This window comes from Felis catus, chromosome E1 (assembly GCF_018350175.1).
Source record: "Felis catus isolate Fca126 chromosome E1, F.catus_Fca126_mat1.0, whole genome shotgun sequence".
Classification (NCBI taxonomy): Eukaryota; Metazoa; Chordata; class Mammalia; order Carnivora; family Felidae; genus Felis; species Felis catus.
In genome coordinates, this window is record NC_058381.1 from 50,528,305 (window position 1) to 50,549,449 (window position 21,145).

At 39.9% G+C, this 21,145-nt stretch overlaps 1 protein-coding gene across 4 annotated transcripts in view; it reads right to left on the bottom strand.

Moving 5' to 3' along the window:
* The window catches only part of ABCA10 (ATP binding cassette subfamily A member 10), a 70,133-nt gene that overhangs the window by 40,074 nt on the left and 8,914 nt on the right, over window positions 1-21,145 (bottom strand). For all 4 annotated transcript variants that reach the window (XM_045044431.1, XM_045044432.1, XM_045044433.1 and 1 more), the window contains 5 exons: window positions 13,558-13,699; window positions 13,155-13,340; window positions 11,856-12,003; window positions 4,814-4,982; window positions 3-61 (listed from right to left, as the gene is read on the bottom strand). In XM_045044431.1, coding sequence (XP_044900366.1) covers window positions 3-61; window positions 4,814-4,982; window positions 11,856-12,003; window positions 13,155-13,340; window positions 13,558-13,699 — 704 coding nt within the window. The remainder of the gene's footprint in view (window positions 1-2; window positions 62-4,813; window positions 4,983-11,855; window positions 12,004-13,154; window positions 13,341-13,557; window positions 13,700-21,145) is intronic.

Genomic DNA, 21,145 nt, shown 5'->3' on the forward strand with positions numbered 1-21,145 from the left:
ACCTTGCAATGCTTCTACGTTTTCAGGCTTTCCATCATATTCTTTTCTAATATTTCTGATTCTGAAAGAAGATTAAGCAACTTTGAGGTAAGTACATTTTTGGATAACATAGATTATGTTAACTGCCAATACTATAGTTTGCAATTGCACCTGAACCTCACAAGGTAGGGTGTTGCCTTCGTAATGGGATCCAAGGAGGGCAGTGGTAAAAGCTCATACCGCCCCCCAAAAGCTTTGCCCGGACCTGCTCATACCCTTATCAAACTGGGCATTTCACGTACTCCAGGTGTTGTCCTCAGTTTGCAAATGAAGAAAAAGCCACTATTGTTAGAAAGGAAGGAAAGAAGAAGAGGAATAAGAAGGGAGGAGGCGGGAGAGACTTTCCCTCAGTCCTGCACCCCTCTCCAGCTATTAGTTAACTGTTCATCTCCTTCACGGGCACATGTATCAAAATATAGTCTCTAGTCTCTATTTCCATTTCTGTATCTCACATTTACTCCCAACCTAAAGCAACATAGCTTCTGACCCTACAACTCCATTGAAACTATCCTCAGCAAAGACACCAATGACATTCTACTGAATCCAATGGACATTTTCCAGTCATTGTTGAATGCATGCTGTATGAATGGAGCACCTGGGTGGCTCAGTCAATTAAACATCTGACTTTGGCTCAGGTCATGGTCTCACGGTTCATGAGTTCGAGCCCCGCGTGGGGCTCTGAGCTACAGCATGGAGCCTGCTTTGGATCGGATCCTCTGTCTCCCTCTCTCTGCCCCTACCCTGCTCTCGCATGCTCTCTCTCAAAAATAAAATAAACGTTAAAAAAAAAGAGATGCTGTATTAAGTATCTACTTTCTCCTTTCTTCTTTCAAGGCTTTATTTCTTTGGCTTCTACCTTCTTGATTTTCATATCATTCTCTTACTTTTCTGCTCAGCATACTTTATGGATTCCTTAAACTGGATTCCACACTATTCTACTATTTTTCTTATTCTCAAATCTCTGCTATACAATATTACCCACTCTCACTGCTTCAACTCTTACTTAGATTCTAATGATTCCAAGATTTGTGTCGTTATGCCTGTCTTCAAAGTCTCAAAGGTACAGCTTTTTTTTTATTTAAAAAAATTTTTTTTAACACTTATTTATTTTTGAGACAGAGAGAGACAGAGCATGAACACGGAACGGGCAGAGAGAGAGGGAGACACAGAATCTGAAACAGGCTCCAGGCTCTGAGCAGTCAGCACAGAGCCCGACGCGGGGCTCGAACTCATGGACCACGAGATCATGACCTGAGCCGAAGTCGGCCGCTTAACCGACTGAGCCACCCAGGCGCCCCTCAAAGGTACAGCTTTTTGCTGTATCTCCTCACCTCAAAACCACACAGCGTATATTATTTTTTCCCTCTAAACCACCCCCACTTCAGTTCTCTATGTCATTTGGTGTTTTCAGCATCCACCCAGGAATACGAACTAAATGCCTAAGAAACATCCACGATTCTTTCTTTACCTCTTTCTTACCTCCACCTGTGGCCCACACAATTATTATAATTTAACCTTATGGATTTATGAATGTAACTTTATGAATTTATTTGAATTTATCCCTTTGTCACTTGTCCGTGACCTTCGAGTCCAGATTTTTGACGTCTCTCACCTCGACCTCTGAACTTGATGGTCAGTTATCCATTTGCCTCAGCCTAGACCTTTGTCTCCAATGCAGAGGGCACACCAGGGACTACATTTCTCAGAAATCCTTCTCTGTATTGGACTTAAGAGACCTTGGGCAAGTGAAGACAGGCCATTGTTCCCTGAAGGTCAAGGGGGCAGACACACGGGCAGACTCCAGATTTGTAGCAGCTGCTCAGACTTCTTGACAAACCCCGTTTTGCTGCCGCAGGTTAAGAAAACTGGTGGGCATTTGTCCAGAGAATCCCCCCATTCACAGCGGTTTACCAGCAAACTTGTCGAAACCCACCCATTTCCACACATCAGGATAAGGTCCTCAGCGGCTATGCCCCTGACTTTCTGGCTACAACTTTCTCGCATCTTCCTCTTCCATCTTTAGTACTTTTTTGAATTCTTCATCCCCATACCAAACCCCTTTACTTACACGGTATTTCCAGCAACTTCTTTTCCTGACCAACCCCAGACTGACAACCTCTGACCTGTTTCCACTTCTCCAGCTGTGTTGCCTTCAAATCCAATCCATAAAGCTGTCGAACAAAGGTCTGGTTGTCCAATTTGCCTCCCTAAAATTACGTGGTGATTCCCCACACCATACAGGACAGCCTGTCCTTCTTAATTTGGCAGACAAAGCCCCATGTGATCTGATTTGGCCCATACCTCTCACGATTTACTTCTCCTTCTTCTAGCCTTGTGCTTTGAGCTCTGAAATGTCATTTTCTTGTCATTCTTCACACACACACACACACACACGCACGCACACACACACACACACACACACATTGTTTCTTGCTGTGCTATGTTGCTCACATCATGCTCCCTGGTTGGAAGAACCTTCACATGCCCCACCACAATTTCTGTGACCAAGACCTTTTCCTTCCGTAAGGCTCACCTCAATAGTTATCTCCTTCTGATCTTTCCCACCACCCTTAGGCTGGGCTGAATGATCCTTCTCTCTGCTGGGTTATTCTCTGCAATCCTCTACTACTCTTTTTACTAATTATCTATATAACTGCCTGCTTTCCCCTGGGCTCTGCCTGTCCTGAGGTTGACGGCCGTCATTACTCTTTGAATCCTAGATCTGGCAGAGGGCTTAATGGATGATGAGTAAATGAATGAAGTAACTAATTTGCCAGCAGAAATAGTCTGACCCCGAACGATCAGAGGGGCTGGTTTGAGGCACGTTGGGCTACCAAGTATAGAAGGAGGAGCTGCCAAGGTAGACGACAGGAGAGTGCAGGTTTAGACAGGCTAGAGCTCTTGTATGTCCCCGGGAGTTCAGTTCATGTCAGAGTATTAATGCCAAACTTGATCTCAGACCACGGGACAGAATTGCTGGCGGCATCCACTTAGGAGAAGTGAATGACCACACAACCATACCCGTCTCCGTTGACCCCTGGATGAATATAAGTCAGGGTTAGGGTTCTGAGCATTTACTGAACCACGTTGCTGAAAGATGAGCTTCTGGCCTGACTGATGGAACTCAGCCCTAATTTAACTTGTTAATCCAGGTAAAATTTCTGGTGCCAACACAGCTCCTGGAAGCTCATGGTAAGGGACATGATAGCCTGAAACAGCTATATACGTTTTCACACAGGTGCATGGGCTGAAAAGACGGCTAGCAACGGCAGAATTTGAGAAGTTCCAGCTCCAGGAAGTAGAGGGTTTTCTTCCTGATGCTTCCATGTCAGGTTTAGTTTTCTCCTTTCTCTGTCATCTCCCTGCTCATGTCCCCTTCTCCAAGATATATTTGCCAGTCACCGTTGACCTAACTGTTTCAAAATAAGTGAACTGATGTGAGCGTATCTGACTGAATTTCTTTTGGATATTCCTAATAGCAAACAGTCATTGAATGCCTATTTTGGGCCAGGCACTATTCTAAAATCTTACACATGGTAGCTCATTTACTCTTCATAGCAAACTTTCTACCAGTGTTATGCCCATTTTTAAGATACAGAAACTGAGGCACAGACCAGTTAAGTAATTTAGCTGGGATCACACAGTTAGCAAGCGGCAAAGCCAGGATTCAAATTGGGTGGTTTAAATCCACAGACCATGTTGTAATCACTATGCTCCATTTTCTTCTCAGAAAACACTTTTAAAAAAATAACCTCACAAGAATGGAATGTCTTTTAGGAGGATTTCTCAGTAATCTCTTTTAATAGAAGAAGCAAACACCTAGAAAAGCAGGCATTAAAACATGACGAAATTAGGAATCAGGAAGTCATTGTCTATGCATCTTCCTGGGTTTCCCTGAAAACCTTTACTAATGTTTCCCTCTGCATCATTTGTTATTTCTATGCCCTTTCAATCAACTGCACCCATGTGGATAAAGATACAAAACTAATATTTATCCGATTCCTATTATGTAACAGGTATATTTAATTATCTCACTGCTTCTTTAAATTCCTCGAGAAGTCATTATCCTGCTGAATTACATTACACTTTTCTGAGAAACGAAGAAAATGAGGTTCAGAGATCTCACATAGTTTAGCAAAAAGTTACCAAGCTCCGAAATGACGAAGAAATCTTTGACTTCAAAACCACAATCCGTACACTCTCTAAAGGCAGATAATCCAAGTTTGAAACGTGTGTGTATTATATGCACTATATACGTGCATAAATACTTACCACAATGTGAGTGTATTAGAAGACAATGCAGAGAGGAGATTGTAAATGGTGGGGATAGAAAGTAGAAGACAGAAAATAAGAACATAACTAGGGCTGCTGAATTTTGCTGCTGACACTATCAGCAGCAAAATTCTATTTTTATTTAACTATTTATTTAAAGAAAGAGAATGAGAGAGAGAGAGAGGGGCAGAGAGAGAGGGAGGGAGAAATCCCAAGCAGCCCCACGCCCAGTGCAGAACCTGACACGGGGCTCGATCTCACCACAGTGAGATCATGACCTGAGCTAAAATCAAGAGTCAGACGCTCAGCCAACTGAGCCACCCAGGAGCCCCAGTACTTCCTTTTAAAACGATGAATGAAAGAAATTTAGAATGATGGCAGAAATACCTGAAAGAATGGAACTTTCAAAAGCACATCACCTTTAACATTTGACCTGTGGTTGGTCCCTTCTACCTTAGTTCATTACAATTTTACCTATAAGTGTACATAATTGGTTAGTTACCTTATGGCTTCTTTTCCATGGAACTCCAGAGGCACCGGTTCAAAAGAGTCATCAGGGTAATGCTCGGGATTGATTTCGTCCTCAAAGACTTCATGATGAGTGTTTCGATGTTGGGACCAAAATGAAGACTTTAGGAAAAACAGTGGTGAACACGGGTGGCCACCTTCATCTGATCAATCAAGGCACATATTGTTATACACTGAATCAATCATCTACATCAGTAAAGAAAGACATTTGTCCTAGTGAAGCCTGATGCCAGTTTTTTCTATACATTAATGATTTATTTTTTCTGGGCTTAAGAAAATTTTTTTAAAAACATTTATTCATTTTTGAGAGGCAGAGGGAGACAGAGTACAAGCAGAGGAGGGGCAGAGAGAGAGGGAGACAGAATCCGAAGCAGGATCCAGGCTCTGAGCTGTCAGCACAGAGCCCGACATGGGGCTCGAACCCATGAACAGTGAGATCATGACCTGAGCCGAAGTTGGCTGCTTAACCAACTGAGCCACCCAGGCACCCCTAAAGTGTTATAAGGATTTTAAGTTACGACGGTGTTTTGGCCTTTGATGAAGTCTCAACTCTGCTTCATCAAAATAAAAAAGCTTGTCAAAGAAGATAAAGTGGTAGCTGTTGGAAATCGTATGAAACATCAAGGACTTCCTCATTCTCGGGATTTCCAGACACTTGGATGTTTATAAAGAGAAGTTGTGTAAACTGATTCCTGCCATAGTATATGAAGAAGTATTTTTATAACATAGAAAAATGAACATTGAAAATAATGAGTATATCAGTCACTATAAATCCAAAGCCAATCTTTTCAAAGCCTGAAGAATAAAACAAAACAGAAAAAATAGTTATTAAGAACAGAGAGGTAGACAAAAGGCCGGATACTTGCTGGCATATAGGAAAATGGTAAAGAGGAAGAAAATTAAAATTAAGGGATAAGAAGTGGAAAGATGGGAAATATTAAAAACCTATGAGGAAAATGAAAGAAATACAAAGCAAAATGTTTCATTTATTTTATTTTATAGGAAAAAAAATCTTTTTTCAACCAGAAAGAGAATCCTTAAAGTTTTTAATGGCCTCATGAAATTACACAAGGATTTTCATCAGGGCGGTTCATATCATTCCAAGGCAAAATGGATTTTATGTATAATTGACTAAAAATTGTTGGACATTCAAATGGACTTACATTTTAACGGTAAGAAAGGAGAATAGAGCAATAATTAATAGGAATTTCAGCTCTGGATCTAAAGATTCAAAGTAAATAAAATGAGATGGCATTTTAATGATGTCGCCACAAAATGGGAACTTATGCGTGATAGAAGGAGGAAATGTAATCGATTTCTCAGAGACTACAGGATAATTTAAACAGCAGAGAATCTTCACATCATGTTACACGACAAGCTATTACTAGAGGCAAATGTAAGGGGATAAACTTGAGCACCTACCACTGGAAAGAAAAGCTAGGGGGGAGCAGATACAAGACACAACTTCTAGAAGTGTGAAAACAGACAATGTTGGAGACATACAGAAAAATACATGGGGAAGGTACCTCTAGAAACTTGAACGTCCTCAAAAAGAGAAATGAAAAGGATCACATGCTGTGGTTCTAGAGATATAATGTGGGAAAGCAGAAATGCTCAAGAGTGAAAATATGTGGAAACATCTAGAGCAGAAGCAGCCAGAAAGGGAAATTATACTGTGGAAAAGCAGAGGAAACATTTTCAAGATGCGGGGAACCAAAACTGAGAAATAAGTTCATGTTATTCATAGAAATTACGGCATTTAAAAGGAATACCTCCGTAGTTGCATGAATTTTGTGTACTCCTGCTTTGCTGTCCTAGTTAAGTGGCATTCTCTCCACTCTCCCAGTAGCCAAGACCAGAGACAAGAGCCACCCTGATCGCCTCCCTTTCTCACTTCCTCCAGCTCATATAGCATTAACTACCACATTAGATTGTTTCTCTCTCCTAAGCATCTCCTGAGTCTGTCCTCCCCTCTACATTACACTGGTCTCCCTTTTGGTCCCCCTCTCTCTCTAACACAGATGATTACGATGTCCACCTGCTTTGAGCCCATTCTCCACACAGCTGCCAGAGTGATCTTCCTAAAACACAAATCTTATCAGTGAAAGGTCCTACAGAAATTAGATCAATCTATTTCCTGCACCGGAGGTTCTAAGGCTCTTGGATTTCCTGGGCAAACAATATTTTTTTAAGTAAATATATTGCATTCATTAAGGACAGTTACAAACCTTCTATCTTGCTATGATTGCCACTGCAAAAGAGAAAAACCTATTTTCACTGCAAAAATATGGATATTTAAAGGCTATAATCTCACCACGCAGAAGACAACTTCCAAAGGAAGAATTAAGGGGCAAAAATAAGTTTCGCATGATTTCCCATTTCAGCAAAAACAAGAGAAAACATGGTCAGGCATGACCACCAATACCGGCACTGCTCTGGAGAACCAAATCCCAAATTCTGCACGGGACCTCTCGAGGTGGCAGGCACAGACACCTACAGAGGGACTTCCTCGGAGGTTAACCTCAGCATCTTCGGGATCTTTCCGTGTCATATTGCCCTGTGTATGGCTGTGCACAGACATGTGTATTTGGAGAAAATCTCCCCTTCCAATTTCTTGTTAGCTGGTTATTAATCCCTACCCTAAAACCACATCTCACAGCCAATCTATGCACTGGCTCTACTTAACGATTCTTAATTTCCCCTCCGCTATGGCTGTCTCCCATTGCCGGGCACACATACTATTCCTTTAGGCTCCACAAAATTTTGTGCGCTCTTGTCCACCAGGTAAACTTTCTTATCCTTGAAGCACAACTGAAATTCTTTCCTCCAACCTTTTCGTGACCCACCAACCTTAGGACTTACCCTATCAGAGAACCTTGTGTTATCCTCTCCTATCACACTTCCTATGCTACATTTACTTACTAATTTACAGAAGCGTTTCCAGCGCTAACTGTGAAAGACTGCTGACCCACATAAATTTTAATAAGCAGTTATGTGTTAAACAGGTACACAGATGAAACCTGATATCTCATTCGTTTCGATTTCACGGGAAATTTGGGCATAGGAAAAGAAGTATAAGTGTAAAAACATTTAAATATAACCTACTCTCAAAGCGTGGGTTTGAAAGATGTTGATAGAAATTTGGAGTAAAGGAAACATAGAGTACCCAAATAAAGGGAAGTGAGATTGAATCAAATTTATGGGACAAAAAAAGGAGGAAGAGGAGGAGGAGGTAGAGGAAGAGGCTGAGGAGAAGCGGAAGGCGGGGGTGGGGAGAAGGAGAAGAAGGAAAAGAGGAAATAGGTTTTTCATTTGAAGCTGAGGGAAAAAAAAAGAGGACATTCCCGTATTCCTTCATCTTATGTTTACTGAGAACTTCTTATGCACGAGGTGGTCTCTAGATGGAAAAACACAGTGTTTATCCTGAAGAAAGTTAAAATAGGAAGACAAACATATGCATTTATTTATTTCTCCAGAAATTTATTGAGTACCTACTATGTGACAAAGACTACTCTAGACACTTGGCGATACCAGTGTAATGAAAAGCAAACATTTTTTTTCCTCAGAGGACTTACATTCTAGACACAAAAGACAGGAAGTAAACAATAAACATAATGAATATTGAATTCTTGGTAAAACAAAACCAAACACCAAGCAAAACCAAAAAAATCAAAGGGGGGTGTTCAGTCAATTTCAAAGTTTTAATCCAAGTCCTGCTAACTCTGTTCTTGGACCACTCATAGAACCTCTCCCGACCACTGTTCTGGCGTTCTCTAAGATGTGAGGCCTGTTCCAAATGCCGAACTAAATACTGACTGCTAAAAATTTCTGGTTATATTAATACGTAGGAAAGGGAAAAATTTGAATTCCATTTTCCTGGACATAAATCCTACTTATTGTGCCTTCCCGTAGTGGAAGATGGAGGCTAGGGGAGTGCCTGAAAAGAAAAGTAAGCTAATTATGAATGCATAGAGAACTTAATAAGAAAAAAGTAGATATTTACCTATTAAAATACAAAGTAAATTCTAGATGGAAATATCAGAGAAAAAAGTATTTTTTTAAGTTTATTTATTTTCAGAGACAGAGAGAGCATGAACAGGAGAGGGGCAGAGAGAGAGAGGGAGAGAGAGAATCTCAAGCAGGCTCCACGCTGTCAGCACAGAGCCCTAGGAAGGCCTCGAACCCACGAACCTTGAGATCCTGACCTGAGCCGAAGAGTCAGATGCTTAACCAACTGAACCACCCAGGCACCCCCAAAATTATTTTAAATGTAGAAAAAACACAAAAATTGAGGACAAATAGGTAATACGGCACAGATTTGTGACAGGGGATAATTAACTTCAGAGCATGAACAACGATGTCTCCCTGGATTCACAAGACGGAGTTCTGACTTTATCTACGAGGCTCCTGGGCCTGGCAGGCTAAAAACAAATTGACTTGATAAACAATGGGTAAAGAAGAAAATAAGAAATTCCAAAGGAGAAAAGATGATGAGAAAATGGAGAAGAGCCTAGCCCCAGTTTAGCTGGGGCTTTGAAGAGTTCCACAGAAAGGAATTTTTAAACCCACTGTCATGAGTGCAGACATCAGGAGAGCAGATCTGGGAGTTTAAGGTCCATTTTGCAGGCTTGAAATGACAGTAAATTTTTCTAATTACTCTTTTCTGTAAATGTTTGTTTATTTTTGAGAGAGAGAGAGAGAGACAGTATGAGCAGGAAAGGAGCAGAGAGAGAGGGAGACCCAGAATTGAAGCGCCCCTATGCGGGGCTCACACCCATGAACCATGAGATCATGACCGGAGCTGAAGTCGGATGCTTAACCGACTGAGCCACCCAGGTGCCCCTCCAATTATTTTGACACTAGAATCAGCCAATTTTTTACTGTGACCTGCACAAGGCAAGGACACATATTACCTTGGTTTTCAGGGGTTCCATATACTATATGCTACTTTTTGTTCAAAGAAGAAATCTCATTTAATTTTAAGAACTTGTTTATTTACAAGGATAATTTTGCCAAATAATTTCAAAGGCAATTTGCTGAATGCATACGAGATACAGTATTTCAAAATGATAGATGATGAAATTTTAAAATGAAATTATACTATTGGCACGAATAAAAGGCATAGGGGATAAAATCCTAAAATAGTAGTGTAACAGAGATGAAGAACAGGAAACAAATAAAAGTCTGAAAGGAAACCATAAATATTTTAAAAATAGAATACCTGGATTAGAAACGAGGTAAAGAAAGACACCAAAATAATAGGGTTTGAGGGGCACCTGGGTGGCTCAGTCAGTTAAGGCTCTGGCTCTTGGTTTCATCTCAGGTCATGATCTCACAGTTGGTAAGTTCGAGCCCCACATCAGGCTCAGCGCTGACAGTGTGTAGCCTGCTTGGGATTCTCTCTTCCTCTCTCTCTGCCCCTCCCCTGCTTGGGCACTCTCTCTCTCTCCCTAAATAAATGAATAAAAAAAACTTAAAAAAAAATAATAATAGGGTTTGAAAAGGACAGACCTATTCATACTCTGACACATGAGAAGGAATTATGGATGAGTACAGTTTGTGGATTTTATGTGGGCAAAAGGGAATAGAAGTATATTAGTTCCTGGGATTACATATGCATTCTATGTAGGAATTTGGTAATAATTTGATAATAATTTAAAAGTCATTTGTAGAGTTTATTTTACTAATTTTTATAACACCATTAAAAGCATTCTCATTAGCCTGATTGTAAAAGATCATAAAAAGAGGTGTGCCTGGGGGGTTCAGTCAGTTGAGTATCTGATTTCGGCTCAGGTCATCATCTCCAGCTTCAGTGAGTTCAAGCCCCACATCAGGCTCTGTGCTGACAGCTCAGAGCCTGGAGCCTGCTTCAGATTCTGTGTGTGTGTCTCTCTCTGCCCTTCCCCTGCTCATGCTCTCTCTCTCTCTCTTTCAAAAATAAATAAACATTAAAACAAAATCAAACTGACTGGGTGGCTCAGTCGGTTAAGTGTCCGACTTCGGCTCAGGTCATGATCTCATAGTTCATGAGTTCAAGCCTCATGTCAGGCTCTGCGCTGACAGCTCAGAGCCTGGAGCCTGAAGATTCTGTGTCTCCCTCTCTCTCTCTGCCTCTCCCCTGCTCGTGCTCTGTCTTTCTCTCGAGAATAAAGAAACATTAAACATAAACATTAAAAAGGTCATAAAAAGAAGGAAAAGAAGAGGTCACCCATTAACTTTATCTAACTGTGTTTTTTCCTTCATATTCTTAAGATGCAGAAGAACAAGTTTCCTAGAGCCAAATATTAGCAAGAGTTGTTTAATGAACTATCTTATCGTCCATTAGTTCAATTCAAGCACTAAAAAGCATCATCATAATCAATAGCTGTTATAGTTATTTCTTTCTCTTTCCCACCTACAACACACACACACACACACACACACACACACACACACACCTACCTTTATAAAATATAAAACCCAAAACAAATACAAGTTATTTTTAACCAAAATGTTTTCACCAAGCAATTCTGGTCAGACCTTTAAATAGTGGGATGAAAACGAGGAGATGCTATTCTTTTGAAACTTTTTCCTTTCCTCTGCCATCAGAAAGGCTTCTTAAATTACAAGTAGACAAATATTAAGACATTGCCTTACAAGAAGCAGAATTGCTTTAAATTCAGCTTTAAGGGGCGCCTGGGTGGCGCAGTCGGTTAAGCGTCCGACTTCAGTTCAGGTCACGATCTCGCGGTCCATGAGTTTGAGCCCCGCGTCGGGCTCTGGGCTGATGGCTCAGAGCCTGGAGCCTGTTTCCGATTCTGTGTCTCCCTCTCTCTCTGCCCCTCCCCCGTTCATGCTCTGTCTCTCTCTGTCCCAAAAATAAATAAACGTTGAAAAAAATAAATAAATAAATACCTTTCAGATGGTGTGACCATGGGAAACAGGGCAGGCAGAACCAAGGGGTGAAAAGGAGAGGAGTTACTAATTTAAATAATAATAATAATAATAAATTCAGCTTTAACCACAATATTACTTACCAGGCAAAGCTCGCTCAAAATACAACATTAGTATCAGATAGAGAAGAGCGTCAAGTGCCAAAATGGAGAAAGTAACCATCATTACGTGTGACTCTCCAGAGGGATCAGGAAAAGTAACGCCCATCAGGTAATAATCCATGCGTGAAATCTGACATTAAAAAGAATAAAATAACAGTTAGAGGAACCCATAAGCTAGAGGTTTTTTTAATTAAATGGTGCTGCCTAGACAAATATAATTCATATCTTAACAGCCTTTTTTTCAAACACGCACAGTGAACTTGTTAGTAGTATTGCTTTTTACAAATAAAACTGTCACAAGAGTGGGAAATGCTATAGAAGAAAGTAAAGCAACCGAAGAATAGAAACTTAACGGACTAATTGATTATCACAGAAGGTTTGAAGAAGGAGATTTAGAGAAGTGGACAAAACGAACATATTCTAGGAAGAGAAGCTCAGAGTGGGCAGTGAAATTAGAAGCCATTTAAAAGAAATATCAAAATGCTGAGGATAAGATATTGTGGAAACATTATAGGATCAAATAAGTATTGAAGACTCGAAGAGACTAATTTTAAAGATAATAAAGATAATAGCTCGCATTCCCACAGCACCTGTCAGGGACTGCTCTAGCATTATGCGTGTACAATAGCATGCTTAGCCCTCATATTTACCCCCATGTTTAAAGGTGACTTCCACTCACATCCCCATTCTACAGATGAAGAAAGGGAGGCTACGGAAAGCAAGGTTACCCAGCTGGTACTTGGGCAGAGCTGAGCCTGATTCCTGCACTCGGTCTCCACTTATCACTCATAACCTCCACACTTAACTGCCTCTTTAAAACGGGCACACAAATCAGGGGCATCTGCGTGGCTTAGTCAGTTGAGCGCCCGACTTCGGCTCAGGTCGTGATCTCACAGTTGGTGAGTTTGAGCCCCGCGACGGGCTCTGTGCTGACAGTGCAGAGCCTGCTTGGGATTCTCTGTCTCCCTCTCTCTCTGCCCCTCCCTCACTAGCTCTCTCTCTCAAAAATAAATAAAAACATTTAAAAAAATTTAGATGGGGACACAAATCAGTAAAACTGCGTGGTCGGATACCAGGCAATTATTTTTCTACTTTATATTTTCTAGGATTTTACAAATGATCCATGTGCCTTGTTTATTACTTTGATGAGAACTGACAACAGAATACAGCAGAACTTCTTGAAATAGAGGGTGACTGGTCACTAAGTTTCATGAGGTACCAAACTCTTCAATAATTTTGAAAATCTAATAAGTAAAACCGTAAAATCATTGTGTTCTTTACCTGAGCCATCCCGGCAGTGAAGGCAAAGGGGCTAAAAAGACTTAAGATCCATCCCAGAGATGAAGGAAGTTGTCTGTACAATACAGTGAATCCCAGACATCCCCAAAATGTAGTGAAGAGAAACCCAACCAAACTGGTAAGGACAGGTTTCTTTATCAACACGCTCAGGAGGAAAGCCAATGCTATCTGAAGGAAGAAAGAAGAGTGCCAATTGGTATTTTTTTTTCCCTTTGGGAATCATTTCGATTAATCAGTTGCTCCCATTGTCAACAAACTCTCTCAAAACATATAGAAAACATGATATCAAATTAGTGACTATGCCGTACCAACATCCTGAAGAAACGTCATTTGTTCACATATCTGAGACGTGAAGCAGGTAAAGAGATACGTGTTGTCCACTCACCAAGGACAGGCCATATAGGACAAAGAGTGTGACGATCACCAGGAAGCCAACAATCACTACAGTTTTGCTCAGTGTTATGATCAGAGCCATAGCAATGGACAGGATAAATACGAAGCCTGCATACATTAATCCCCAGGAGAGCCTACGGTAGAAACAAGTTGTTAATTCAGAATATCACGCACATACAAATGTTTGAAGAGGCAACAGAACATGCACAGTGGTTGTGAGTTCAAGTTCTGAGAGCAAACACACCAAGGTCAAATTCACTCCAAAACTGGTTGTGCACTCTCTAACCATGTGATTATGGGCAAGTGACTTTTCCTTTCTCACCCTCATCTATGAAAGGGAGTGAAACATGGAAGCTGCCTCATAAGGGCAGTTCGAGGATTAAACAAGATACTGCGCATGAACCCTTAAGCTTCACTGTTATTATAATTACTTCCCAACTGTTGAACGAATTTAAACATTCATATAACGATGTATAATCTGATTCTTGCAGTCAAGTGACTAAAGAAATATGAAATGGAAATACATTAATCTCACATTTAAACTTCCTTATACTAAACTTCCTTTTGGTATAAAACTTTTCTTAATGTTTAATTGAAATCTCTCAGATTTAAGTAAAGCTCATTTTTTCTTCATTTTCTTTTGTCCTCCTGTGACTTTTGACATTAACCAGTCAGCACATTGCTTTTACGAATTAGAAGACCACAGTGCACCTAGGAAGCACAGAACTAAAATAAAGCAAAAGGTCTCACGGGCATTAGCGCTGGACAATGGTGATCCTATATCACCGTAGCCAAAGCATGGTTGTTTGTGAAAATTTGTGGGAAAAAATGGAAAGGTATGTTTAAACACGAAAATAGCTCTCGCTTTTGAAAACTGACCTTTCATGAAATACTAATAAACTGCCAAGTACCTTTTATATTTACATAGAACTCTCAGCACTTTGTATAAATAATGTATTTGAAATCCTTTTTTATAATCTTGTGTAGTACATAAATTAAGTTGTTACTATCACTGGTGAATAGCATTTTCATGTATACAAGAGGTAAGCTTGAATGATTATAGCCTTTTATCCAAAAGATACAGGAGTGCTAATTCATAGGGGCACATGGACCCCAATGTTTATAGCAGCGCTTTCAACAATAACCAAATTATGGAAAGAGCTCAAATGTCCATCAACGGATGAATGGATAAAGAAGATGTGGTTTATGTATACAATGGAATACTATTTGGCAATGAGAAAGAATGAAATCCTGCCATTTGCAACAACGTAGATGGAACTGGAGGGTATTATGCTGAGTGAATATGTCAGTCAGAGAAAGACAGATATCATGTTTTCACTCATATGTGGAACTTGAGAAACTTAACAGAAGACCAAGGGGAAAGGGGAGGGGAAAAAAATAGCTTCAAACAGAGAGGAAGGCAAACCATAAGAGACTCTTAAATACAGAGAACAAACTAAGGGTTGATGGGTGGTGAGGGAGAGGGGAAAATGGGCGATGGGCATTGAGGAGGGTGCTTATTGGGATGAGCACTGGGTGTTGTATGTAAGCGATGGATCACGGGAATCTACCCCCCAAACCAAGAGCACACTCTATATACTGTATGTCAGCCAACTTGATAATAACTTATATTTTAAAAAAATATCCAAAACATATAAAGAACATGACTTAATATTAAATACAATCTGAGGGAAAAAAATGATTATAGCTTTCCCGGCAAGGAAGTTCCTCAGAAAACTAACAACAGAACTACCAAATGATCTAGCAATTCTAGTTCTGGATACTTATCTGAAGGAAATTAAAACCCTAACTCAAAAAGAGATCTGCACCCCCATTTATTGCAGCAGTATTTACAATAGCCAAGATGTGGAAGCCTAAGTGTCCATCAATGGATGAAAATGTGATAGGTAAGAGAGATATCTATATAGACATACAGAGATACGCACAACAAAATATTATTCAGCCAGAAAGAAGAAGGAAATCTTGCCATTTGCGACAGCATGGATGGACCTTGAGGGCATTATGTTAAGTAAAGTAAGTCAGACAGAGAAAGAGAAATCTTACATAGTCTCGCTTATATGTAGAATCTAAAAGAAAAAACACACACATAACAAAAAACAAAGTCATGGACACAGAGAGAACAGATTGGTGGTTGCCAGAGGTGGGGGTGAGGAGCAGGCGAGATGGGTGAAGGTGACCAAACAGGACGGACAAGTTATAAAGTAAGTCATGGGACTGTAATACACAGCTTAGTGACTATAGTTGGTAACATGCTATTATCTACTTGAAAGTGGCTAAGTGAGTGGATCTTTAAAGTTCTCATCACAAGAAAGAGATTGTAAACCTGTGTGGGGGATAGATGGTAACTAGACATACTGTGGTGATCATTTCACAATATATACAAACATTGAATCATTATGTTTTGCACATGAAACTAATATAATATTAAATATCAATTATATCTCAATAAACAAGATCATAGTCTTCCTCTCATGCTCTCATTACTTGGTTTGAAATTTTAAAAATCTTTTATAAGACTAAACACCTAACAATCTTATTCAATTAAGTTTTGAAGACAGGGTAAATCTTCATACATGGAAACATCTACTTCTAATACTTAAGAGTATTTTTTTTTTTAAAGAGCTGGTCATAGATTGGGGTAAAGAGAACGTGAAACATGACGATTAGTTAAAAAGAAAAGAAATGAGACACAATGGACAATATTACGTTCAATGAGTTAATAAGAATATTAGATGTATGTAAATTCCAATACATGTATAAAAGCATGAACCAACTCAAATACAATTATTTCCTATAATACATGCTTTTGTCATTTATAAATCACAAGTGGGAATATAACATGGTATATCCACTCTGGAAACCAGTTTGGCAGTTTCTTATAAAACTAAATTACCATGCAAGCCAGAAATCATACCACCGGGCATTTACCTCAGAGAAATGAAAACTTAATGTTCATATAAATAGCTGGACATCAAGGTTCATAGCAGCTTTATTTGTAATACTCCCAAACCGGAAACAACTCCTCTCTTTTTCAAAGGTTGAACAGCTACACAGAGGTATGGCCAAAGAAACAGAGATATTGCTACAATGGAATAGTCCTCAGCAAGAAAAAGGAGCGAACCATTGATAAATACAAACTTGGATGAAGTGCTTGGAAATTGTACTTGGAAATTGGACTTAGTGGGTGGAAAAAAAGCCCCAAAAGGTGATGAACCATGTGATTCCATTTATGCAGCATTCTTGAAATGTCAAAATTATAGAAATGGTGAACAGATTAGTGGTTAGCAGGGGTTAGGGGTTGGGGGATAAGGAAGAGAGTTGAATGTGGCTATAATAATGGAACAATGGAACTGTTCTGTATCTTAACTATATCAATGTCCATAATTTAACTGTATTATGATATGATATGATAGTTTTGCAAGATGTTATCCTTAGGGGAAACTGGGTAAAGAGGACATGCAATGTGTTTCTTAAAAGTGAGTATGGGGGCGCTTGGGTGGCTCAGTTGGTTAAGTGTCTGACTTCAGCTCAGGTCATGATCTCATGGTTTATGAGTTTGAGCCCCGTGTCGGGCTCTGTACTGACAGCTCAGAGCCTGGAGCCTGCTTCAGATTCTGTGTTTCTGTCTCTCTCTGCCCCTCTCCCCCTCTCTCAAAAATAAATATACATTACAAATTTCTTTAAAACTTTGTATGAATCGGGGCACCTGGGTGACTCAGTCAATTGAGTGTCTGACTCTTGATTTCTGCTCAGGTTATGATCTCAGGGTCATGGGACTGAGCCTCCCAACAGGCTCCGAGCTGAGCATGGAGACTGCTTAAGATTCTTTCTCTCTCTCTCTCTCTCTCTCTCTCTCTCTCTCTCCTTCTCTCCTGCTCACTCTCTCTCTCTCTCTCTCTCTCTCCAATAAAATTGGAAAAAACTGAGTATGAATCCACTCCAAATGAAATGTTTAATTAGAAAAAATTGTAGTTACTTGTAGAACTAAGACTACACGATGTTTTATTTATTTTTTAATGTTTTTATTTATTTTTGAGACAGAGAGAGACAGAGCATGAGCAGGGGAGGGGCAGAGAGAGAGGGAGACACAGAATCCGAAGCAGGCTCCAAGCTCTGAGCTGTCAGCACAGAGCCTGACGCGGGGCTCGAACTCACAGACCGCGAGATCATGACCTGAGCCAAAGTCAGACGCTCAACCGACTGAGCCACCCAGGCACCCCTACACGATGTATTAAAAGGAGAAAGTGTGTTTTGTATTCTGTCAGTATAGATGCATAAACTATAAACAACTGGGGGGGATTGGGAGAGACTGTTGGAAAACAGTACTTTGTTTTCAGTTAGTGTATTGAAGTAATACTATTCGTATGGTTAGACCCATTATATCTATATTTCTGGATAAAACAAATGAATAATTAGGGATATTCTAATTCTCACCTTCTCTGTATGTCTCAGTGCAAAGGAGACCTAGTAGAAATATGGGAGAGGTTAAGTAAATGCTTTTCAACTATATTTGACTTGTAATTATAAGTATGAATTCATAAGACATTTATCTTTAATGGTGTGTGTGTTATTCTATATGAAAATGTAGAATACATTGTCATTATTCTATCTCTTCTGTTGACAAAGGCTAGAAACAATGACCAATCCAATAAATATCCAAAAAATATTTCTAGTATGCAATGATCTTTTTTTTTTTAACGTTTATTTTTGAGACAGAGAGAGACAGAGCATGAACGGGGGAGGCTCAGAGAGAGGGAGACACAGAATCTGAAACAGCCTCCAGGCTCTGAGCTGTCAGCACAAAGCCCGACGCGGGGCTTGAACTCATGGACCGCGAGATCATGACCTGAGCTGAAGTCGGCCGCTTAACTGACTGAGCCACCCAGGCGCCCCCAGTATGCAATGTTCTTGACATACTTTTTCCAACTAAAAGAAATCTTGCCACACAAAGTAGCAAGAAATTTATTTTTTAAAAAATCCACTTGGAATCTTGTCAAAAAGAATCTGAAACTAACCTTTGACTCTCTTTGGCCAAAGATGGGACAATTTGGGGTTCAATAAGAATAATAATTACAGTGGCTTGAATCCTAGTAGGCATATTCAGATCCATGAGTTTTTAACGGTATTTAAAAAATCAGTCATCTTTGAAGAATGTTAGGGGAACAGCTAATTATTATCTAATAAAGGAAAAAAAATCAAGCAAAAAATTCTGTTTTCAATCATTTGTTTTATCTCTTTGTTTCCCTGTTCTACCCTCTTAAAAAAAATTAGTCCCAATAGGAGCTAATCATAATTCATGTATTATTTAAACCAAATTCTCTTAATTGTTAAGATAATTATGGCTCATAGAACTGAAATTGTTAGAATTTCATATAACAGATATGTATGGTTACAAAGAGAGTGCTGTAAATAATTCTCATGATCTATTCACAATGTTTTATAGAAGAAATTACTCTGGAGATCCTTTGAAATTTCTGCACATATTTTGAAAAATCTGCATTCTTGAGCCTTATTTAGGTTAAGTAGATTATAGCAAACTTTGTGTGTAATCAGGGAGAAAACGTAAGAGTGTAAAATATACAAGAATGTGGGGACTTTATAAGAAATAAATCAGTTTTACTCCAATAACTGGGATGCCTGCATTTGGTAATGGTATTCTCTTGGAAGTTAGATTGTCAAAGCCATACTTTTTAATTCATAATATTTGATTTTAAAAATCTCTTTTCCTTGTCTTTGATGAGAACGAGGGTGAAGAGCATATTCACAAACATTCTCCCCAATAGCACACAAGAGTAGCCAATTTTTAAAAATCTCTAGCCAATGTAAATCCTGCTAACATGGACAGTTCTATATCAGGAAAACCTTCTGCTGTGTTTTTTCTCCATTTGAGGCACTTAGAAAGTTGGATCCATACGTAACGTTTTTCTTTTTCTTTTTTCAAAAACACTAAAGACAATATGATATGCATTTCTGTTGGCACATTTCACTAATGGCTTTTTCTATCAAGGGAAAAATATCACCTTGTCACTAATTTCCTTTTATTAATCTTTTTGACTTATGTAGCATAGTGGTTAAAAGAAGGGATTTTTCTTAGGTAAAAATCTTACCTTTCTGTGCCTTGGTCTTCTTACTTGTGAATAAGGATCATAGCACTATGAACTGTGAGTGATCCCTGGAATATGTTAAGTTCAATGTTTGCTGCTATGACTGTATTATATGCTATCTCAAAGTGTATGGGAAAAGCGTCAATAGATAAATGGAGACAGACAGAGTCATTTTACTATGAGCCTTGTGCCTTATAAGCGCCAACACTGTCTGTGCTAGGTACTTAATTATTTTTTTAATTTTTTAAATGTTTATTCATTTTTTGAGAAGGAGAGAGACAGAGAGAGAGTGCAAGTGGGGTAGGGGCAGAGAGAGAGAGAGAGTGGGACAGAGGATCCAAAGCAGGTTCTGTGCTGATAGCACAGAGCCTGACGCGGGGCTTGAACTCCCAAACTGGGAGATCATGACCTGAGCCAAAGTCGGACGCTCAACCAACTGAGCCACCCAGGCGCCCCTTTTAAAGCTTTTTTCTAATGTTTATTTTGGGGAGAGAGAGAGAGAGAGAGACAGAGAATGAATGGGGGGAGGGACAGAGAGAGAGGGAGACACAGAATCTGAAGCTCCAGGCTGTGAGCTATCAGCACAGAGCCTGACACGGGGCTCGAACCAACAAACTGTGCTATCACTACCTGAGCCAAAGTCGAACACTTAACTGACTGAGCCACCCAGATGCTCCTGTGCTAAGTACTTTAAACATATTGTCTCATATAATCCCTTGTCCCACCCAAAGAATATCTTTATTGACCACCTATATGAATTGGTTTTAATAACATTGTGGTAAATTAGTTTGCTGTTCAAATTTTTCACTCCATTCTTCCCTGTTTCACTTCCATGAAGGGATATAATTACCTGTATCACTGATCTTGGGCTTGGCTATTTGAACTGTTTTGGTTTTGGAGTGGGCAGAATATACTTCTTTGCTCTTGACTTTGGATTTGTCCACATGACTTGCTTTGATGGATGGAATCTTATCAAATATGACTCGAGCAGGAGCCTGAAATGTGCGTGTGCAGTGAGATTTGCTCTCTTGCACTTTTGCGATTAGAGGAGAATATGTCGCTCTACTGCTGACCCATGGAGGTTGAGAGGCATGTGGGCAGACTTGGGTGAGACCTAAATGTGGATCCACACCCAGCCAGGCCCAGACGAGATCTGCCAGCCTCCAGCTATGCCACAGACAAATGAGAAGGAATGAATGATTGGTATTTGAGGTTACTGGGTTTTGGGGTGCTTTTTTTTAGTTTATGTATTTACTTTGACAGAGAGTGCACACGCGTGTGCTGGGGAGGGGCAGAGAGAGAAGGAGAGAGCATCCCAGGCAGGCTCTGCACTTATGGAGTCTGAGATGGGGCTTGAACCCACAAAATGCAAGATCGCAACCTGAGCTGAAGTTGGACACTTAACCGACTGAGCCACCCAGGCGCCCCTTAGAGTGTTTCGTTATACGGCATTTT